The sequence below is a fragment of the Apis cerana genome, linkage group LG14 (genome assembly GCF_029169275.1).
Source record: "Apis cerana isolate GH-2021 linkage group LG14, AcerK_1.0, whole genome shotgun sequence".
Classification (NCBI taxonomy): domain Eukaryota; kingdom Metazoa; phylum Arthropoda; class Insecta; order Hymenoptera; family Apidae; genus Apis; species Apis cerana.
This window is the reverse complement of record NC_083865.1, coordinates 6742029-6766488: the sequence shown is the minus strand read 5'-3', so window position 1 is coordinate 6766488 and position 24460 is coordinate 6742029. Positions and strand designations below refer to the sequence as shown.

Below are 24460 nucleotides of genomic sequence, written 5' to 3'. Positions count from 1 at the left end.
GGTTGGTAAATAATAAGGATGCCTTTCTAAGCATCTCGTTTTCTATACGCTTTCGGTTATTTCCATATTGCTGGTGGCTGGTTACAAGATCGATCACATTCGAGGATTGGAAATGTATCACGGGATATATGTGTATATATATATATATTTATATTTTTTTTTCTTTTATATTCAAATGAGGACAACCCAACGGTTAGTAATTAGAGGGCAGGGATAATTTTTCGAGGCTTTTTGTTTTTTTTCTTTTTTTAATTTCAATTAATGTTTTAAAGGGATATTTTAATATGGGTATGAAAAGGATGGTTAAACGAGAATGGGAATATCTATGGATGAATATTGGAGACTGGAAATTTAATTTTCAGATTCGTTATGTTCGGATATCCGATACTTTCGAAATGCTTTTTCTTTTTTTTATCGACCACTGGAAAAAAATATGGTCCAAATTTTAATCACCAATTATATTTGAATCGTAATAATTTACGTGATCAGTTTTCTATCTGAAAAATATCTTTTTCCAATATTTTTAAGAATTGTGTATAAAGGAATATTTCACATCCCTTGAAATGATCGATATAAATTCTTTTTGGCGGTGAATTAGCTACGTATCCCATTCCAGTATAAAATATATCAGCCTTTGTACGTGATGTATGGAATCTATATATTGTATTCGTGGAAATTCGACCAATTTACCGGAGTTAATCTGCATGAATAGTTGCTTTTTAAATGGGTGTTTCATTCGCGGCTAGAATGGTAACCTGGAATACAGCCAGCCGATTGTTACACACTAATTTTATTCTCGTTAGCGTAGGAGTCCATGGAATATAATTTTTTTATTACGTTTTTATACATTTTGTATCCTTCGACTCGTGAAAAATTTTCGATAATCGCTTTGATATCGATGTGACGAAGCACGTGTTATTTTTTTCTAAAGCATGTTGCTGTACCTTTTGTAAATTCTTATTTATTTGGAAATAGAATTTGTAAAATTTCTTACGTAATATGTATTCAATGTATTATTAGGATTTTTGTTTGAATGAGAAATGTATGTGTGCAAGATAAATATTTAAAAAAAATAATAAATTTTTATTTAGATTCCATTATTTTACGAAGATATGATGAATTTATACGAGCATCTGTAGTTGTTCGATTTACAATTAATTTGAACTTTAATAAAGTAGATTTCTATGATATAGAAAATATGGTAGATAATTGCAAATATTAATTCCTCTAAATTAATTTTTAATCTCGTACCAAGAGGATTTTCTATGTGTTAAACGACCTAGTTAACAGGTTAACTCTCTCGAGCTTGGAATAATAAAATTAAAAAAAAGAAAAAACCAGATTTCCAGAAATAGGAACATTCTGAAATCTCTATAATCTTAGTTTCAGACTAAGCTCGATTTTTATTTTCTCCAATTTTGGAAAGAGCTGACGTTAATTCTAATTTTTTAATTACTGACTCATATTAATTTCTCTTTGCACACATTGCATACGTTGCGGTAATTGAATAAAAATAATCTCTCTCGAGTACTTCAACTCTTCTCGTGTATCTATCCTTATTTAATCCTCATTAATATTATACAATTTAGAAATGGCGATTCTTCTAAAATTTCCTAAAATATTTAAAGATCGATATCGAACAATTTAAATAGACACTTTGCAATATCAAAAAATAATTAATTCCCAGAATTAATCGCCTTATATTTTTCCTCAAAGATATCCACTGAATATAAAATTTAGCATGTTAAATCTACCTGAAATATTTAAAAATCAATTTTAATAAAATATACCGTGAAATAATGTGCCATTGAATTTATCGTGAGAAAGGCTCACGTCATCTTCCCTCTGATTTAACCATTTAACGTCTCTCGTTAATTAATTTTCCAATTTTCAATTCGTTTCCTCCCTTTCTGATTCTTTCAGATTTCCACATTAGTGTCGCACAGAGAACGTCCGCTATGTTCGGACAGAAGTCTCCGTGCTGTTGCCAGAGTCGGGCAAGCGGTGAACCTGGCTGTGGAGAGGTTCGTCACCGTTGGCGAAACGATCGCGGATGGAAATCCAGAGATCAGGGACGACATGTACCAGGCGTGCAAGAGGGCGAGAGATGCTGGTGAGTTCACATTGTTCCGACTGTAAATTATGCAAACTATTTGTCGGGTTCAAGGGGATTTAGCGAGTTGTGAGACGATTCGTTATACCTCAATTATCTCTACGATGTTTTATTACACAGAGGAATATTCGATTCCATTCAAAACGGGATGAATTTTGTGAGGATGTTGCAAAATGTTTTATCGCAAATCATGCAGATTCTTATTGATATTTTATCGAAAAGTTGAAGATATAAATCGTTTTATACATTTTTTTTCAAATTTTTCCTTATATCCAAGGTTAATTAAAAGATCTTGCGGATATCTCTTTTGAAAATTTAATATCGAAAGATGTATCTCGTCGAGGATAATTCTCGAAAAGTGAGTAATGGTAACTAGTCGTTGGTGAATTTTCGTAAAAAAAAAAAAAAGAAAGAAAAAAGAAACATCGTTAAGCAAATAGAGGTGTTCTAAAAAGCCGTGCGAAGATTGTAAAGCGGCTCGAAAGATATAAAGACGTTTGTCACGAGTTGTCGCTTCTAAAAGCTGAAAGGATATCTCTCAGCAGGTATTCATGCCAACGGTGACATTCAGAGAAATGTACTCATTGTTACTTCCAACAAGTTTTACTCGTGCTTGACTTCGCCTTGCTCTCTTGACAGTTAAGAGTTGGTGTATCAATACCGGCTACAGCGGTTCTGCTCTACTGGAAATAAAATCTTTGATAAAAACCCGCCATCTCGAAAAATCTCTCCTTCTGTCAACCACTCATTTTTCCTCGAATAATTCTTTGTAACAACTTTGGAAAATTCGTAGTAATTTTGTCGAGCGAGTTGACATTTAATGACACTACTTGGATAACAATTGAACGGTGAATCTTCGAATCGACTAAAATATCCCTCAACAATTGTAACGATCCATCTCGAAACTTGATTATAAGCGTATTAAAATTACCAAAACTTCGAACCGCTTTAATTCCAAGAATAATGATTCTCGGCCAACGAATGAACGATCATTAAAAGCGTGGAACTTTCCCCTTTAAAATGCTCTCTCGTTTATTTCAATACGACTTTCGAGTCCCGAAATATCATCGTGTAAAGAGTATCGTAAATTTATTTATTTACCGTTAAACCCTATTAAAATTGAGCCGCTGTAACTCTGAAGATAATGACTTCCGGCCATCAAGTGAAAGATCGTTAGAAGCGCAGAACCTTCCTCTTTAAAACGCTTTTTCGTTTATCTCGATACGACTTCCGCTTGCCGAGATATCATCGTTTAAAGAGAAGGATAATTTTTTAATCGTTTACTATCTCCATCTTTGTCCCTTACTCGGATCTCTCGCTCGCATCTTCTCTCACTGACCTATTCCAAGCTCCAGACAAGTGACAGACAGTATTCCTGGAAAAAACATAACACGCATAAGAAAAAATATATAATATAGGTCACCGAGTTCATTCATAATTTTTTTACTATCTTAAGGATACTTGAGATACTTGAGACCTTGTATTCTTGCAATCAATTGAGATATCGGGATGAAACAAGAAAGGAGGTTTAATAGCATAGTTTTTTCTATTTCTTGAGTGGATTTTTAATTCCTTGTCACGTTTCTTTCACTTTCTGTCATATAAAAAGTTGAAGTTTGTAACTTTGCATCAATGATGTGTTATTGTGATGTAAGATATACAAGGATATAATTTAATATATATTTTACGTGTCATTTTCAGTATGTTTGAACATATTTAGATGAAAATCCGCAGTCTCAAAGGAGATATTTTTATATTTTACGAGAGAAAAGTTTTAAATTTGTCAAGTTATTTCTCCATAGCGAAGTATGATTGAAACGGTTATTTTGATAGCTATAAAATTTTTTCATTTTTCTCTTCGACATCGACATTTGACATCGAAGCGTACCATTTTGTATCTATGCCAGGACGACATATAGAGACAAAAATGGACTTGTCGATCTTTTTCTCATATCTGATTCTTTACATTTCAATTCTATAAATGTGCAATTCAAAAATAATAAATTCTTTTTATTGTTTAAACTTTTCGAGAATTGAATTTATCTATTTTTATTTTTAAAATCTCAAACACAAATTCAACAAATTCGATTCCAATGCAAAATTGAAGTCATTTATCCGAGTAAAAAATATTAGAGAAACAATAATGAGAAACAAGGAGCAGGTGAAAATGATTGCATAACTTTTCTAAAACTGAAATCTGCTAAAGAGAATATTTTGCTACGGATGCAAAAGGGAGCAGACATTTGTGTCACCTCTCATTAAAACTTTGAGTTTAATACTTGCAAACATTAGATCATAACGATAATAATATTCGTAATCTCTAAAAGTTTGTCCAAACAACGCGTGAGAATCTGAAATTGTAACTATAAATTCAACAATTAAATATAAACTTAATAATTGAAGCTGGTACTTTTTCAGTAATAAAAATAAATTATACATATACCTTGTCACGAACTCTATACTTGTCTCTATCTCTCTCTTTCTTTCTGTCCAATGTTTGTTTTCACTGAAACTTTTTTATCGATTGAACGAAGTTGCACATGATATCGATGAACTAGTGATACAACCTAAAAAAAAAAAAAAAAAAATAAATCAACGCAATAAAACAAATGAAACGTGATGAATTTTTTCTCGAATGAAGTTTTACGAACGTTTCTATGATTCGAGAAAACGTTATTATATATCTTTATTATATATCATATTATATATCAGGTTTTAATAATATTTTATTTCGAATTTCCTTAAACGCGATAAATAATTTTTACGAGTTTGAGATAAAATTTAATAACACTTTAGATTAATAAAAAGTCTTTACCGATTTATAATCTTTTATGGCCTCGAGATAAAATTTGAGAACACTTTATGCCACTGCCACGTTTGCCACTTTATAAATGATACAAAGATTATCGCTATATTGACTGCAGATTTTATTCCTCGTATTGCATCATCAGTCATCCAGTTTATCGATATCCTTCACAAAAGAACCAAACTTTCAATTCCAAAATGCTGCACACAATTATCTTGATGATAACTTTTTTCTAAATTTTCTTAATCCTCTCATAAATCAAACTTTACAATAAATATTTACATAGATCAAACATTCCAACCTCGAAATAATCCACCCGCAATTTTCTTCAATCATAACTTTTTTCTTAATCCTTAATCCCATAATCATAGATCAAACGTTGCTTCAAAATTACTCTTTGCGCGCAATCTTCTTCTTGAAGACAACTTTCAAAACCTAAAAAAAAAAAGAAAAAATATTAAAAAGAATTATCATAATTTCAATTCGTCGACGTGATCTCGCCATCCTTCTGGCCTTTCCTCCCCGATTCTCGCGTCTGAACAAAAACATTTCTCCCAGATCTATAATACGAAGGAGAACGCCTCCGGCTGAAAGCTTCGAGAGGATATAAATGCAAACTCTCGTATGCAAGTTTGCGGGGTGGTAAGAATACGCGTGAAGGGAGGGAGGGGATGGTACGCGCTTAGGGCGAGACAATCCTCTGAAAAGCACTTCGCAACGTATCCGTCCTCCTCGGTTTGATTCATCGAGCCCCTTTCTCTATATACGAATCGCGGGACGACAATGACAATGGCCGAGCAAAAACCGTGGTCCAAAATTTTCCCTCCGGCTATTTTATCGACGGTGATAAAATTTGATCGCGTGCATCGCTCGATGATGCATTGTGCTCGACGCGCAAAGTTTTTCGGGCGAGAATTAGATTCGGAATGAACGAAGCATTTTATTTTTGGAAGGATGGAGTCAGAATTACTGCGTTATATCGAAATCCAATTTTGAAATTGGAATTGTTTGCAATCGTTTGGAATTGTTTCGTGTGTGCGTGTAAAATTTTCGGAGAAATGGAGATTTAAACGTTTACACGTGGCTTAGGGATTATTTTAGGAGGATGGAGTCGGTGTATTATTACGTGATTGAAATCCAATTTGGAAATTGGAATTGTTTCCGATTGTTTGACGATGTATAATGCTTCCGCGCAATTTTCTTCGATTAAACAACTTGCGAAGCCTTTGGAAACAAGAGAAACGAAACGTTGAAAATCCGGAAAACAATTTTTATAGTTGTGTTTCACGCTGGAAATGGAAATTTTGAATCAGAATTTAAATATTACGTGTCCATTTTTAACGTCCACGTGTAAATTTCTTTAAATATTGAATTTTAAAATGAAATATTTATCCAATTATTTTTTGCTCAATATTAATCAAAGGATTAAAAAAATGGCAAATAAAATTCTTTGAAAATTACACCAGATAGGTCTGTTTTTTTTTTTTTTTTAACAATCGAATTAACAAGCAAATCAGCGAAAGAAATATGTATAAACTGAAAAACGATTCCAATTCCATTTCGTCGACAATTTCCATCACAAATGAATTGTTTAATCTCCGCGGCTGAAGGAAAAAAAAAACAGGATTTTCATCAGAAAAAAAAAGAATATTTCTGGGGATTTAAAAAAATTCCCGATTCGAAGTATCAGCGACACGATGTTAAATTCAAATACGGATATGTTTCACGTGAAGAGAGAACATTTGCCACGTCGAATGTTCCCCGGTGGTAATATCGAAAAAAAAAAAAAAAAAAACTCGAATAAACTCGTGCGATCGTGTCCTTTGTTTCGTTTCGAATAAATTTCGTTTTGAATAATCCACGTGATAAATCATATATTTCTCGCGTGAAGTCGCGTTTTCTTTCTTTTTTTCATTTCTTCCACGTTGTGTGAACGCGAGAAAAAAAAATATATGCATATATATATATATATTTATACATATATCTCGAAATGGCCGGTGGTACACGATGACCCATATTCCAACTTGGTCCTTGAAAGATTTTTCGCTGTCTCAAGTGGAGCCTTGAGCAATGTCTTCCTCGGATGAAAAACAACCGAAAAATGTTCCATTTTTGGCTAATCGTTTTTCTCGTTTTTTTCACGATTAATTAAAGCGAGAGAGGATTCTTAAGAAATGCACGACTCTTATATATTTTCGAGAAAATTGGTGTGCAAAGTTGCCTGCAAACGTTTAAAAGTATTAGTCGATAAATTATATATATATATATACATATATATATATATATATATATATATATATATATATATATATATACATACTAGAATGTAATAATTTCTCGTAGAAGAATATCTATTTTAATTATTTTTTTTTTTAATTAAAATTCTTCTAGGTTTTCTAGGATGAATTAATTTTGTATCGTTTTAACTTACGGTCGAAAATTTAGAATCACTAATTTTAAGATTACTATTCTTTAACTTTAAAAAAATTTTTATAGAAAATCTATCTATTTATAGTTCTAGTTTTTCTAACTAATTATTTAAGAATTGAAAATTATTTCAAATAAATTATTTAACGACGATATAATTGTGCACTGATAAATAAATAAAGTTTGACGATTATACACAACCCAAGGATCAACTTTCAAAGCATTTCAAACATTGGTGCAAAATATACTAATCTAAACAGAGTTATTAAACTCAAAGAGAAAAGATTACTTAAAATCATCTTATTACATAGATTAAGATTATCCCAGATATTTGCCGATATTTTTTTTCCCCCTCCACATTTTTCAGAATCCAAAAGTTTTCCTTGCAAAGTACCCTCGAAGAGAGTACTCGAAACAAACAACTCACTTTACTCTGACCTATATTTTTACTCGTTCTTATTACGTTATTACGCCATTACACGATTCATCGTGGGCTTTACTTCCATGCTTTCCCAACTGATATTATCATTTATAATATTATTGCTTATTCGAAGTTCAATTATGTATCAATACTTACGCCATTATTTTTCCGCGTTGGTATCTTTAAATATTATTATTACAATTATTGGTACAAGTATTTCTCTCGTAAATAAAAAAAAGAGAAACATATTTATTACTTTATACTCCAAATATTTATTTTTTTTACCAAATAATAAAATACTCAAGATTTAAAATAATCGATTCAAGGATGGAAGAAATTAAACAAAGTTTACTTCGAAATTGTTTAAATTTGTAAATGCCAAAGGAATAATACTGCTGGTATCTGAATCAGAACGATACTTATCACATCTATTCTGAATAATCCTAATCTTGTAAATGATATCACGAAGGACTAATTCATTACGACGTGACACGCAACGTATCCGAATTAATCTTCTGTCATTATCTGATCACTCGACTCGATCCAATTGAACGTATTTTCTTACATGTGGATATAATATAACCAGATACAATTATAAACGGTTCGATTGAGACACGATTAAATTGCAAAATAAAGAAAAAAGATCATTTTATAGAGAATTAGTTATCGATCACGTTTCGAATAATTCGCCGTTTAATCGAATTTATCCAAGCCAATACGCAAATGAAGCGCATCAACTCCACTTTGTTGTTCTTGATAAAATAATAAACTGTCGAGTTTACGTTCGGAAACATTCGACAAACTCGATGACTCGATGGCGTTATTCAACGATGAACGTATGCCAAATTGAATAATTTTATTAGTAACTCGACCGCGAATGCGTTCAAATGTATTTTCTCGCCGTACGAATTAACCGAAAATCGTATTGTTGACAAGTAAAAGTAAAAGTAATTTATTTTCTTCCAATTATTTTCTTCGTGCTTCCAACTTTTCACGATCGATAAATTTTAATTATTCATAACAACATTTGATCATTGTCTTATTGATTAAAACCTTCCATTCAACCCCCTCCCTCCATTTAGATGATAAATTTTCTTTGCTCGAAAGGATCCACGTATTTCGTAATATAAGCGAAATGAAACGAATCGAACAAACGAGTTTCCTTTGCTCGGGAAAACGGATTAAATTCCTCGCTCGAGCACGAGGAAAATTGATGAAAAATCAATCAACCGCTTTAAAAAAAAAAAAAAAGAAGAATCGTCTTCGCGAATAATTTGATTAAAATAAAACTCGCGCGGATCAATCGTTGGGAAGATACGCGTTTGATACACGCGGCGCTATAGCAATCAGGCCATGATTAATTGCTAATTGGGACTGGTAATAGGAACGATGGGGAGTCTGGACGCGGATCCGCAGGAAATTGCGGCGATTTCGTCCGCAAGAACGATTGCTCCCCTCCGCCGGACGATAATTTACGATACACGGACTCGAAAATTTCACGATGAATTCGAGCTGTTGTACTTCACGCCCTCCCTGACACACACACACACGCACGCTGTATTCACGGCTGACATCGTGAACGGGAGAGGAATAAGTTTTGTACGGGGCCAACTAAATTTCCTCGCGTTGTCCCAGATATCCTAAATTGGTAACGGGATAACGAAATAATTTCATGGATAAAATCTCGAGTAACGACCTTTGCCTCCTTGTCTCCCTTCTATGCTCAATATGATTTAATGTGTGTGTGTGTGTGCTCGTCAGTTTTTATCGGAATTAAATAAGACTAATAAAGTTTGTCCGCAGTGGAAGAGGAAGAGGATGAAAGATTTTTAGAATAATATCAGATATTGTAAGAAAACTTTGATGCAATTTTTATTTCTTGTTAAACGTGGAATCGATTTCTAACTTTTGTACTTCTACATGCACGCATAATTTTGTGATATAACTATTTTAACTTATATATGTGCACGCACAATATCATAATACGAATCTCCAGGTTGATTTTAAAAATAATCTCTCTCGAAAATAAAAAATACCGAATCACTTCTTAAAACTCGAACCGAACAAATATTTGCGCGTTGCCGTTCTATTCTCTGTCTAAAATCAGAGTCTGAAATTCAGATCTGGCGTGGAACAATGAACAGATAGTATCGAGTAAACGAGAGTAACAAGGGAAAATGTAGTACGAGGTCGAAAGTCAAGAGGTTTGGACGATGTTAGTTAAGAGGACAAAGGGTGAGAGAGAGAGAGAGAAGAGAAGAATGGAAAAACAAGGAGAAATGTTTGAAGACGACGGAACGAGAAGATTTAAACGGCTCGTTCCATTCAAATCGAGAACGATTTCCATAGAATCTCTTTATTTCTTGTTTTTCTTTTGAATCGATTAATATTTCGCGAATTTAACGAGTACCCTATCTCATGAAAATGCAATGGCCTCGAACCTGGCGCCGAATAATACAGGATCGAGCACTTAATAATTGGAATCATCGCTTCGAAGGTGTCACGTGTATATAATTATTCGATTCGTATTTCGAGATTGTCCCTCTCAATCCATTTGATATTAAACTGTATATTTATATTTACGGTGCAATGGCTGAATGCAATTTTTAAAAAAACAGATACTTCAACGTCGATTAAACTTTCAGCTTAGAGATTATAACTAAAAAATTTCATTAAAATCATCGATCGAGATTTTCTACATAAAAAAAAAAAGAGGAAGAAGAAGAGAGAAGGGAATTTCTTTGTTGAACCATCTGAAATTGAATTGTAACGTGCAAGAAGAACGAGCATATAAGCGAGCGTGAAGGCAGTTTAACCTCCAATTGCAGTCTTTGCTTCCATGAAACGGAGCGGTTTCAAATGTTTCGTAGTCTTGGAGTGCTTTGCGGACAAAGATGAGCCCCGGAAAAAGAGTGGAAGGGAAGTAAGGCAGAGCAACACGGGTCGAGAAAGTGGCGGAATGCCAACCGATATATTGCGAGCAATATGCATAAATTTCGGAATCTAGCCATCTTATAATATTATCTTATATTTATTTATCTTTTGTTCAAATTCATCAATTATTCTTTTCTTAATTTTATTATTCGTGGATCACGTTCTTTGTCATTCTTTCCAGTTTTTTTTCTTTTTCTTTTTCTTTTCTTAAAGTCTCAATCTGATAATTATTAGATCGCGGGTTTTTATGCAAACAAATAATTTTATGTGAAATACAAAAGTTTTGTTCGCAAAGTATTGGAAATTTAAATAACGTTTCTTTCTTTCAGAAATTATCTACAAATTATTGTAATTATTAATTCAGAATTAATCCTGGATAAAAGAGATTTTCAATCATCACAAAAAAAATGACTATTAAATTATAATTACCTCGTTCATCCAGATTTAAGACTCAACAAATTTTAGCAACTTACTTTACGAATTAAATTTCGTCTGATTAAATTTTTTCCTTTGGTTTATTTTTCTCTTTTGTTCGTCAATTAAGGATATCGAGGCTCGATATCGATCGAAGAAGGATCGAAAATCGTGACACGATTTGGAAGCTCCAGTTTTTTTTTTTTTTTTGTCTTTCACTGTCGTCGTCCACTAATAACCGCATCGATCAACAAGAAACGGTAACTTCTTCCACAGACAGTGTACCCTTACGATAGACGGCACTCTATGCTATTTTTATCCGGGCTACCTTTTAAGATCGGGTCAAGCCAACGTGCAAAACATTTATTAACCTCCAAGAAGCATTTTCTAAAGACGAAGAATCAGGCCGGGTGCATTGTTTTCTCGCGTATCTATTACATTATATTATATTACATTCGTACAATTTTTCACCATTTTCATTTTTCACTGGAACATAATCTTGAATTTTCTCCAATTTTTCTCTAAATAGATCTGTACCCTAATCGGTTATCAAAAAAATTCGCGCATCTTAATAACTTATATCTTCAAAAGAAATCACAATCTTTTTCAATATTTTCTTCAAATCTCAAACCCTCTTGTAAATATTATTTCCAATTGAAATTACGCACAAACGATAATCAATGCGACGATATTCGAATTTTCATTAAAATTAGATTTTTCAAAAAAAAGAAAGATCTAAAGACTCTTGTTTTCCACGCGCGAGAAACGGAAGACGAATCTCGTCGAACTTGAATCGTTTGATATCTGTGCCACGTGTTTGCCACGTTGCTCTATTGGCAGCCGATTTCATATTGCGACACGCGTGACGCACAGTCCCGAAGGATTAATCAGAATTGGCGGAAGGAACGTCGTTGGCATATTTCACGTCGATAGATATGCCTACCGTTGGTAATTCCCTCTGGGGAAGGATTCATTTTTCACGGGCGGCAGAATTTCGTGAATTTTCCAACTTTAACGCGCCGTTTGATAATTGGTGAAACGAATCGGGAACGGATCGCGCCATTTCGATTTCATTCGAATAATTGCCCCGTTGAATTCATCCATGAGCGCGAAAATTTATCGTGAAATTTCGTTGCGAATCGAAGAAGTAAATTTGTAACGATGCTCTCCATTCTCTTCGATTATTGAAATTCCAATTGTCTTTCTATTATGCGGTGTTGTATTTTTTTTATTTTGATCATCTTGTAAGAGAAGTTTTCCCATTTTTAATTTAAATTCAGCGTCATACGTTTTAATAGATCAAACGTAGAATCAATTCTACGTGGAAAAGAGATGATATTTTGAATTTTTACGCCTAAACCTTTGCCAAAAGAATAATTCTTCTCGCAGATTTTGATCGCAACGACATATTGATCGCTTCAACGATCGATGTCGATCCATCGCCACAAGTTTTCACCACCAGTGAATTGATTTATTATCGTTTATGGATCCTTAGAAATGGACCATGGATTTTCGTTGATTTATCTATGTCCATTGTCACGACAAAGGATCAATGGTACCAAACTACCAATCGGTGAACTGGGTTATACGCAATGCGCCTATATTGCGGTGCGGCGATATCTGTAATCCTCTGCTCTCGAATTTACATGAGAAACTGTATAGGGAGGATGATCCAATTCCGTCCAATGTGTATATATACATATATGTGTGTGTATATGTGTATATATATGTACAAATAACGAATTATTTCCAATTTGTAAAAATACTGTGATGGAAAATACTGTTGATTGTTTCTCTGTTTTGTAAAACAGAGGATCCTGCACGTTTATTATAAATGGAGATTAGTTCAAGTGTATAAATTTTCTCGTTCCATTTTTCATATAGATTCATAACTGATTGCTTATTATCGAAATGTAGATATGCTTGTTTTTCCTATCCTCTTGAAATAATATTTGAAATTAAGATTGATTAGAGAATATCTTTCTGATTTCTAATTTATTACAAAATGTTGAAATCGTTGTGGCAAAATTTATCAGTTTCATCCAATCTGATATTTAATCAGAAACGGGGTTGAATCATTTTTCAACGTTGAAATTAAATTACATCTTGCTTAAATTCGAAAAAATTTCGAGTTAAATATCTGTAGCAAACGATTTAATCGTGAGAGTAATACAACTTTCCTAAACTAAACATCGTTACCGCTCCCTTCCTTCGCTCAATTTTCTTGCAGAGAAACAACATAACGAATGCTTGGATTGCTTTCGATTATCGTTAAGCTTCGATGCGATTGCTCTTCTCCTCCCTCGATTACGCGCCGTATTTCGAAGAGGTTCTCTCTTTCTCTCCACGATTTTTATTCCTTCTCGGTTTAATCCGGCCAATCGAGATTGTCGCCGATGCGTCCATCGAGGAAAGTAGCTCGCTTTAAAATTTAAATAATTCGAACTAATCTTTCCTTTGCTCCAGATATCCTGCGCAAATTATGTGAAATTATACTTACGTGAAAAAAAAATATTGTCCGAGTCTTCAAGCATAATCACTATAATTGCAACTTCCTTTAATTGTACCCGAAATCAATTTGAGATTAATGATATGCAATATCACGTTGTATTGTTATTTAAGAATCAATTAATTGGAAGGAAAGAACTTCGTATTCTTACTCTTTTCTTTTCTAGAAAGAAACTTTCATCATAAAATCTTTGTCGAGGAAAAATGGGCAAGATTTCCTATTATAAAAATAGCATTGTATCGAATTAAACCTGATATTAATCAAGAAAATAAGAAGAGAATTTTCGAAATAGTTGAAGAATAACGTTGGATGATGTTTAGACACTTTAAACTCGAAAGATTCGAGTCGTTACGAGTTGCTTTCCCTTTCGTTGAACAATTCGCGTCAGATAGAAAGAAAGAGAAAAATAGTACGCGCGTTATCGAATCAGGATGCAATGCAATGCACTTGTGCGATTGTTAAATTGGGTCAAGGGGGATTGCATGGCGTACTTGATTCTCGATCTGCATAAAGCATCGTAAGGTTTCTCTATCAAGGCAGCTGAACTGATCACATTACACCGAACCTCCTCTACTAGGTTACCACTATTCGAGTGAAACTGTAGAGTAGTGTAAATGTAAATTCTCAGGACACGTTCTTTTGAGAATCAATATGATTCCAGAGAACAATGTAAGGATCAGAGAAATGCAAAAATAAGGGGTTCAAGCTTATTTATTCGAGTTTGGATGAAGCGAGACGAAGGATAGGGGAGGAGTATAATGTGAGAGAAAGTGTTTCACTTTTGTTTTTTATTTGCTCTTTTTAGAAATCGATCTATCAAAGTTCTACTAATATATTAAAATTCTGTCAGCAAACAAAAAGAAAATTTTTTAAATATAAAAAAACCTTTAAATCGATTTCTATACGATCGACGTAAAGAAGAGGAAACGTGATAATTTAATTGTTCTATCCAGGATCTTATCTAGTCTTTCTACTTCGTTTGCTGCTTGTGTTGGGTAAAATAGTTGAATACAGAAACGTTATCTGGTTACGCTTCGTTAAACATCTTCGACATTTATTATAATCCGAAAGATCTTTACGTTATCGATACGATATCGCGTCAGAAATAGATAAAAAAAAAAATTCTCTCCCTTTTTAAACGCGTCGTCTTTTCGATTTGTCAAAATTCGTAGAAAAATAATTCGAAGGGTCTAATTTCTAAATTTCTAAAATTTCTACCCACCTTTTTTTATATCATCGAACGATAATTTTTATGAAAGAATATTAATCGACTAGTTGGAGGAAAAAAAATATATTTTACACGACAACATAATACAAAGATATCATTAATTCGCGTTATATAAGAAAATTATATTAAAATTAAGAATAAAATTAAGATAATATAACATTTTGAAAGAAAGGATAAAGTTAGCGTCGCGAAATTAATATTATAAACTATATGAGCTGTAATATGGATGTTAATGAAAATAAGTAACCGCCGTAATACGGGGCAAATTCTATTATAAATTTTATACCTTCCTCCCCCTCCCCCTTCCATAAAAGTTTTGCCGCGCCGTGGTGGATGGCTTCCTGTTCCCTTCAGTAACGAACCAGCACACATCTTGAAACTTTATTTTTGTCGGTGTATTGACTAGGCGTGAAAATTTACGGGAGTATCAACTTCTGTACTCGTACGTCCGCGCGAAACTTTCCAATAAGTAATAGAACCGAGACGAGCTCGTAAATAAAACGTTCTCCACGTTGTCATTTTAAGGCAAAATGATAAAAGTAAGGCTAAATGATAAAATTCTTCCAACGATTGTTGATACAAATTTTTTTTCACGAATTAATCTTGTCACGAACGCGACGAGAGATCTGAATTTTATTTATTAAATGAAAATATGTTGGATGAGAGAATTGTGAATAATAAAGTGGAATAAAATATTAATAGACAAATTATTCGCCAAAAGTGGAACAAGTTTGTAGGAGAAGTTTTAGAGAGTTTATGATTTAGGGTACAGTAACCATCGAAGAGAATATTCATGAGAAAGTTGTACGTGCTATAAATATATATTTATACGCATTGATACTCTGAAATAATATAATAATGATATTTTTTTCAAATTTTTGTTGTTCGAGATTTTTAAAATATGAAAAGTTATAAACTGATTACAAATATATTTACACGTCATTTTTTTCTCTTTCGAATTCTAAGCTTTATTTTATCTTCGAGTAAAATCTATATCTATAAAAATTCGAAAATAAAAGAATTCGTTCGAAAACATACATAAATTTTGGATCTAAAAATTCCTCGTCTTTCTAAATCGAGGTTACATCGAAGATAAAAATCAAAGGATTTATGACATTCTGTTCTCCTATAGGAACGAATTTTATTTATAGTCAAAACTTGAATATAACAATCCGAATTCGTTGAATATATAACTTAAAAAAAAAAAACTAACAATAAAAGCTTTAATCTCGGAATGAAGAATTTTCTCTAAATCTTTGCTTCAGAAAGAGGAAAATTACGATTTTCGCGATCCGAAATAACAAAGTGGATATCGAAACAAAACGGTTTAACGATCATAAATTTACTGTCCAATATTTTTACGATTAATTAAAAAGCGCGGAAGAAAAGAGAATATCGAGAAAATTTCTCTTGAAGGGAAAAATTAAGTCACGTTTGCAAAAAAGAAAAAAAAATAGTATGATAAAGGTGACAAAAAAAACGTGTTTGACGGATGATTAAAAAGACGTTTATAAATTTTATAGCTGGTGCGATTGATCGATTTGTATATTCATAAATGCGCAGGTTCAAAGAGAAAGATTACACGAATACAACGAATCTGACTTCTGATTTTTATTATATTCGAAAATTAACGTGTATAAATTTTATTAATTCTTGCAATAATTCGAAAATATCGGCATAAACTAATAAATTTTTTGATAGGAAAATTTGGAGAATTTGAAGGATGTTGCAGCAATATACGAGTTGAATTATTCTTGAAAATATCGAACTTTCTAAATTATAATTTATACGAATTGATGTAAAATTATTTCTGATTTAATTTTTGTAGTATAGGAAAAAATAAAGTTCAAATATTATTGCGTTCCTTGATATTTTATTTAAAAGAAATAAAATATCAAGATCAGTAAATTTTAGTTTTTTCAATAGTGGAAAAATTGTCTAATATATCTTTAATCTAAGTAATATATATTGTATATATTGTAAAATTTTGACTGTAAAAATTCGATAAAGAATTAAGGAATTGAGGATATCGATTTTCTTTCAATTTAAAAAGGATCTCTACTACTAATTTCCTGATGAAAAATATTGAAAGAACTGAGGGATAATCTGCAAAGTTTCGAAGAAAAATTTCTTCCAAAGAAATCTCATTTGATAAATCGTAACAGAAATAAATTAACAAAAAAAGAAATAATAAGGAAGAACGGAGTTTTGTATAGTTAGTCGTAGTGGAAACTGCTTACAAGCATGGAACAGACATGCCATTATGGTGGAACACCTGTGTATCCACTTTACTGTATCCCGTGTATATTACGGAATGCTGAAAAATAGAAGTTAAAATATCCATCTAGATACACATATATGTAGCTTAAAAACGTGTACCAATATGCAGAAAGTATGCATTTTGCTACACAAGACTCTCTCATGCAATATTTATCAACCGTTATCCGAGTTTATTAAGTTTCTAAAAAAAAAAACCAACCTATGCACTCTTTATCCTTCTACAAATATTTACAAAATATTTTATAAACATTCGTTTTAATTATCATTTTTATTCGAATCGAAACAAATGATTGTAAATTTCGAATTGCAAAGAAATTTCGTCTCGAAAAATCCATCGTATGAATTCGATCGTGTGAACGATTCACTAATTTCTACATATTAAATTCAATGTATTAAAACATGTAATAACACGACGGAATGAAGGTAACAGAGAAAAAAAGAATTAGAGAATTCAATTCAGTTTTTAATTAAAGAAAGCGACGATGTTCTTTAAAAGTGGAAACCGGGGAGCAAGAAAAATGTAATCAATATTCTTCGCGTTACACGTTGAACGCGTTCCACAAGATGATAAATATTCATATGCGTGGGATGAAAGGAAATTCGATGATATTGGCGGCGAGATGCATGGCGGCAGAGACGTCCAAAGGGATCGTAACGTGTGCGTGTGCACTAGACATCCATTTGCATACAACGAGTCCGCATATAATATCCGGAGGGCATGTGTTAATCCTTCTCACTTTACGCCCCATCACACGCCTTTCCATCCACGAAATAAATTCGAAAATTTTCGCCCCCAAATTGAAATTATCCACCACCATTTAATGGATCGTAATCTTACGTACATCTCTCACTTCGTAGCATGGGAATCGCAGAGCGAGGAAGGAGGTGGAAATGGCTGAACGATGGTGGAACGAATAACGTTGTTGCAGGCTCGGCGATCGAAAAATTATGCGAGTGCGCGACGGAGGACAGCCTAGCTGACCGAGGCTCCGTCGTGAGGGCTGCGAGATGCCTCCTCGGCTCCGTGACGAAGGTCCTCCTTCTGGCCGATATCGTTGTGGTGAAGCAGCTTCTCCTCGCGAAGAAGAAGGTCGCCCGTAGCCTCGGCCGCCTCGAAAGCGTCTCCAACTTCACCGAATTCGTCAAGGCTTTCAGCCAGTTCGGGGCGGAAATGGTGGAATTGGCGCATTTGACGGGTGATCGCCAAGTAAGTGATTCCGTTTCCTTCCAATCTTTACCCGGTTTCTTTCGTTTCGATCCAAATCAGATTTTCTGCTTGAAACGAATCTCGCTCGCAAATTAATTTCTATATTTTAATATTGTATTCTTGTTGCACGAAAAGGAATTTATTTATTATTCCAAAGAAATATGAAAAGGTTAAATCTGATTAGAAATACCGAGTTTACGGTGAAGAAAATACTTGTTAAAAGAGAAGTTTAATTACGCATTAAAATATCGTTGAATAGTTGAATAGTTTATTTTTATTGTATGTTAAAATTGATTCTTTTCTTTTTATATTCACAGTTTGAGTCACGCATCGCAATCTCGAGAATAATATTAATGCGTTTGTATTAGTCCAGTCATGATGAAATCGGAGTACAATCGAGACAGAGATTGATTCAGGCATCTACATTAATCCTCATTCGACTCATTTAACGTGAATCATGGTTCTTGACAGCTTTGTAATTAGTATTCCGAGTTCATACGTTACCATTCTATTTTGCACGGCTTTCAACGTCCCCCCACTCGTATCCTATTGCTAATAGAACAATCTAAATAGAGATAAATCAATGCTCCCTTCGTGAAGGAGACGCGATTAAAAAAGGATAATATTTAATATTGAACGAGTTCAGAGATAAAATTTGAAACTCTGTGCTAAAACAAGTGCTGCCCGATACTATTCAAATACTAGATACTTTAAAAATAGAAATGTAACGCAATATTGTAATACAATTATAAGAATTACCAGATAGAATAATTGAAACTTTATTTTGATGATCAGATGAAGTTCGTGTTATTCCTTCTTTCTTCACTTTTTTCATTTCATAGGCTTTCACGCAGATTTCAAATCGGTTAATAACACGTTCATAAACAAATCAATTAGAAAATTGTTAGTGACAATTAAGATGTATCGATCTATTATTACCTATAAAATTTATCCATCTTATCTTAATATACGTCGCCATCAAGAGGTGGTTGACCTCGGTTCGATTTCCCTTAGTAATCACCGGAATTACGTTTACGATGTCGCGAATGCAAGGGGCAAATAGCAACACGTGGGCCAGGAATGAATGGAGGGAACGTTTGGAAATTTCAGAATGACTTGAAAGACGAGAGGCGAAGGGCGCAGATGGCAGCGGCTCGCCAAGTTTTGGAGAGGAGTACCATGATGCTGCTCACGTCCAGCAAAACCTGCCTTAGGCATCCGGAGTGTCCGTCTGCCAGAGAGAACAGAGACACCGTTTTCTGCCAGATGCGAAGGGCCATGGACTTGATACATTACGTGGTCAAAGACGGTGTCCTCGATTGCAGCGAGTCCCAGTCTTACTCCAATTCCCAGGTAAATGGTTGGAAATATTCTGAGATGGATACAAATTATTCTGAAATAATTGTATCAAACGTTAAATAAAATTGGAATAGATTGGAGATAATAAGTAAATGAAACTACAATGAATCGAATTGTATTAGTAAAGAAGATTTGATAATTATATTACTATTCTTATATTTGCATAAGAATAGTTTATAATTTTTATAAATAATTAATTATATACGTTTTAATGTATATTATGTTATTATTTTAAATTTTGAGCGAAAAGAATATGAAAAATTTTACACGATATAGGTAAAAATCTTCTAAAAAGAAATGTTTAAAAAAATACTAAATTTATAGCGTTATTTAAAATCAGAAAAAAGTAAAATTTTAATTTTTGGATCCACCTTTGAGAGAGGCAAATACGAAAAAAAGAAGAGATCGTAAAGTGATCGTAAATATTGTAAAAATTGTAACAAAATAACGTGATCAAAATTTTAGATCTAAGTTTCCGTTGCATATTTCTGTAGAAATGTAAAATATGTGCATCATCTGTACACACGTTAGATGCAAACACAATTCCAACAACAAGAATTTGTTGTTGCAACGTGATTATACATTCATGAAATTTTCAACGCTACGAAACGATGAATATTATACTTTGGTTATGAACGAGAATACATTTCAGAATATATACAGAAACAATGTTGTAGGAAGTAGAAAGAAAACATTTACGATGAAATACATTCGAGATCCTGGATCGAATCCAAACAGCTTTCATTTGCCAAATTCTTTTTTTCCACGTTTAACCCATAACGTACGATGGAGTTAAATTTTTCGTGACCTTGACTCGTTTTTCGAGACAAGAAAAAATAGATGAAACTACGAAACTGTCTTTGCCAAAATGGGAGAAAAAAATATAATAGTTTTTTCATACCTAAGTTTTCCTTGACTTGTTTAAGTAGAATAGATCAATAGGTGGTCAGGCGTATAAGAAACGCCATTGTCAAAACTTGAAATTTCCAAAATTTCTGAAGAAATTATCAAAGAAAATATTAATTCTTTACATGTAATAATTATTGGCACGAAATTATTGTAAAATAATTTAAAAAAAAAATAATGAAACTATAAAAATTATAAATATGTAAATTACACCTTAAATTATTTAATTATTACCTTGTCTTTTTTATTGTGATTTTATATAAAGGTTTTTCAAGGTAACAAACTGTCCATTATTAAGTTTCGATGTAGACGAGGTGAAAATCCTATCTAATCAATTTCGTGAAAATTGAGGATGGGTGGTTACGTTGACCTCAAATTATGTGTGTCAGTCGCAGTTCCTTGCTCCGATGATTAATTACGAAGTTCTTATTACGTTCAGTTATTACTGAAAGCAAAAAAGCACTTGATAAATATCATCCTTCTATTTTAATCTTGAAAGACTGGACAAAAATCCGTGATTAAAATACATTTTAATAGAAAACTTATTATTAAAAATATCGAGAATGCATACTTACTTAATAAAAAAAGACCAAGTAACCATCTATTTAATATCGAAAAGATAGCACAACAACAAAATTTCGCAATAAAATTTCAATAACATTCCGCGTAACGATATTCTTAATAATAATAATAAAATGTCGAGAAAAAGAATATAACGAAATGTAAAAATTATCATCGATAATTTTGTAAATACTTTTGCAAAACAAAATCAAAAACAAAAAAGTAACTCGGCATAAGGGAAGCGCGTGCATTTCGAAATATATTTTGTATCATTCCATTTCACGAGCTGACACGACTTTTCGACGCCGTCTAAATCGACAAGGGAGAGGGAGGAGTTTGCTCTTGCAAGTGGATGCATGTTCAAAATTTAAGAAATATCTCCAGCACAATGGAATGGATGGGATGTATTGACAGAAATGCGAATTGATATCGTAGCACGATTAAGGATAGGTGCATAGCAAGCGACGCCGAAATGGATGTCATAAACGTTGCGGTGCATTCTTCGCCACGTGCCAAATTGCAGCTGGCGCATTAATGCGTCGATATAATTTCAATTTCTTGCCAATTGCACACGGGATACCGGCCAAATCTTCCCGCCATTCCAACAATTAATTTGACAATAGAAATTTATTTGCTCTTCCCGTGAGCGTTAATAACTCAACTTCATTTGACTCATTAATTCATTATTATGCACTCCGTTGCAAGAAAATACGATGAATGTATTTGAGATTATTTCAATCTTTGCAAGTAGGATAATAAATAATTTTAATTATTACAATTAATAATAAAACTAACTAATTGTATACAATATAGTTTTGTTTTTATATTATATTTTTCTTTTTGGATTGCATTTCTCATGTCAAAGCTTTTTAATATTGAATAGATGCATTTCCAACTTTTAGATTCTATTGAAGCTAATTTCTTTCAATAAATATTTCACAAATTTAAATAATTCAATATTCTTCGAATATATTTTAACATTAAAGAGCATTCAATATTCTAATACTTCTTTTCGATTCTTTCCAAAATTTCAATCCAAATTTTTGAATAAATTTTTAAATAAAATATATATATATATATAAATGTTTTATTTCGTAACAATTGTTTCCCTCAACGTACTTCGATAACCTTTTCCCTCGAACGAAGCGTGTTATACAATGAAGTTCGATTGGAAGTTCGATAAAGCCTTAAAGTGCTAATGAAAAATTTATAACGTGCAGATTGACCGATAATCGAAGAGATTTGAAAGGAAATATGGATCGAGGTGCTCGGTCACGTTCAAGGATCCCGTGCGAATAATTACAAACTAGAAGAATGCATAGTTAATCGACGCCATATTGCATACCTGAATGCACCCTTGGTTAAATGGGATCGGTATCTATGCTGACCTTAGACCAAGCCTCTATATTTAGTTATGGCGTGCCATTAAAGCTCCACGTGGTATCTCGATATCTCCCTGTAAACACAGAGATTGTTTATCACGTGCATGATCAAGCTTGAAACGATCCTCCTGCTCTTCCTCTTCCTCTTCTTCTTCTTCTTCCTTCTCCTCTTCTTTTTTTAAAACATTTTTTCTAAAAGCAATTTACGAACGAATATGAATAGAAAATAAATATAAATTATATAATAATAAAATCACAGCGAGTAATCCAAACAAACGTGATACTTTTTAAATAGAAACTTAAGGAAAATTAATGTAATAGAAGATTGAGGTGAAAATATAACGATTATCGCGCATCAGAAGGATCATAAATCAAAAATCTCATTATTCTCTTGGTGCAGAGGAAAGTTAAATATTTGGAAGAATAGGTTGTACGTCTGTAAACCTGGCCACCCTTTTGGAGGGTGAATACCTGGGCTGATCTCGATTATTAATTTTCAGAGTCCACAGCAGGAGGATTGGGACAGCAGCACGGCGTTCTCCGCGTTGAAACACTTCGAGAGGTTGGTCGAAACCACAAGAATGACTCTCCTAGGACCGGGTTGTCGAGAGACCCTCACCGCCGCGTTAGACACCGTCATCGAGAGGACGCAGGATTTCACTGACAGCGCATACACGAGCCACGAGCACAGAGAGAATATACTTTTGCTTTGCGATCGGGCGCAACTCGAACTCAACACCCTCCTGCGAATTGGTAACAGTATGGTAAGAGTATTTTCTCTCTTTGCCACTTTATGAACTTGTGTCGAGAGACGAGCACATAATTAAGGCTAAACATAAAATCTATCGATTTATAGAATGCACGTTAATGCACAAAGAATTTTGAAATGAAATGAAATAAAATTTAGAACTAATCAATGGTAACTCCAGTTTTTGTACGTTTCTACATTGAGTAAAAAATACACATACATATATATTATATATATATATAAATGTATAAAATATTTGTTTAAATCATGAAAATGTACGTGCTCGTTAAGAGAATATCGAAGCGAATAATGAAAGGATTAATATTACGTGTTAGAATTACGAAGGCGGTGGTGGATCTCCGAGTTCTGAAATGGAGCAAGCCGTTCTGGGAGTGTTACGTACCACCAGGGATCTTCGCCAGCAGCTGTGCACGACCACAATGGAACAAGCGGCTGATCTTGGACAGGTAACTAAAGCGGGTCAGGAACTTGTGTCAACGATCAGGAACGTCGCTTTGGCCAACGACAGATATCTTCTTCAAGAGAGCAACGAGAAATTTCGCGAATACATTGAACACATTCTCGAGGTGAGCGTATCCGCAATTAAATCTTTTTAAATGTAAATACAAGTATTTTAAATTATCCTTCCTCCTTTTTTAAATTTAAAAATTATTTCGATATATAATATAATTACCAAAGATTTTTGTTTCTCCTTTATTCTATTTTTAATTCTATTTTAATTCTATTTTTAAACGATATTTAATAATTTGACGTATTGATTAATAACAGGTGTGCAAAATGCTGAGACACGTCGCGCTCTCGGAATCATTGCAAGTTTCGGCGAAGTTCACTGAAATCAACTTGAGAATATACGGCCCTCAAGTGGTGACAGCGGCGTACACTTTGGCGAGACATCCTACGAGTAAAATCGCCAAGGAAAACCTGGAAGGTAAATTATTAACGCATATTATCTCTCTCTCTTTCTCTCTCTCTTTAAAGTATAAAATATCGAATCCACTCGTTCCAGTATTCGCTGATATGTGGCAGTGGCTCATGACCGACGTGACCACAGTGGCGAAAGACGTGTTGGAATTAAACCAAAATCGACCGGAGAAACAAGTTTACATGTCATTGCCACGGCCTGGAGTAAGTGTCAGTCAATTAA

General features: G+C 33.3%; 1 protein-coding gene and 3 long non-coding RNA genes across 12 annotated transcripts in view; 1 reads left to right on the top strand and 3 right to left on the bottom strand.

The window, feature by feature from the left end:
- Positions 1-24460, top strand: part of LOC108004132 (alpha-catulin) — a 68984-nt gene that overhangs the window by 34177 nt on the left and 10347 nt on the right. For all 6 annotated transcript variants that reach the window (XM_062084403.1, XM_062084404.1, XM_062084399.1 and 3 more), the window contains 7 exons: positions 1924-2113; positions 18062-18339; positions 19450-19692; positions 23048-23311; positions 23631-23882; positions 24085-24244; positions 24323-24441. In XM_062084403.1, coding sequence (XP_061940387.1) covers positions 1924-2113; positions 18062-18339; positions 19450-19692; positions 23048-23311; positions 23631-23882; positions 24085-24244; positions 24323-24441 — 1506 coding nt within the window. The remainder of the gene's footprint in view (positions 1-1923; positions 2114-18061; positions 18340-19449; positions 19693-23047; positions 23312-23630; positions 23883-24084; positions 24245-24322; positions 24442-24460) is intronic.
- Positions 1997-6711, bottom strand: LOC133667252 (uncharacterized). 3 transcript variants are annotated; one of them, XR_009832578.1, is made up of 4 exons: positions 4929-6711; positions 4557-4680; positions 3215-3488; positions 1997-2133 (listed from the first exon to the last, which is right to left on the bottom strand). It is a non-coding gene; the product is annotated as an uncharacterized LOC133667252 (long non-coding RNA). The 3 variants fall into 3 exon arrangements; XR_009832577.1 differs by lacking the exon at positions 1997-2133 and having other exon boundaries at positions 2795-3488; positions 4929-5084; positions 5202-6711; XR_009832576.1 differs by lacking the exon at positions 1997-2133 and having other exon boundaries at positions 2795-3488.
- On the bottom strand, positions 13253-13683 carry LOC133667311 (uncharacterized). Its single transcript, XR_009832683.1, has 2 exons — positions 13616-13683; positions 13253-13537 (listed from the first exon to the last, which is right to left on the bottom strand). It is a non-coding gene; the product is annotated as an uncharacterized LOC133667311 (long non-coding RNA).
- On the bottom strand, positions 18598-23154 carry LOC108004134 (uncharacterized). 2 transcript variants are annotated; one of them, XR_009832575.1, is made up of 5 exons: positions 23019-23154; positions 22511-22739; positions 20839-21049; positions 20600-20693; positions 18598-19732 (listed from the first exon to the last, which is right to left on the bottom strand). It is a non-coding gene; the product is annotated as an uncharacterized LOC108004134 (long non-coding RNA). The 2 variants fall into 2 exon arrangements; XR_009832574.1 differs by having other exon boundaries at positions 22511-22621.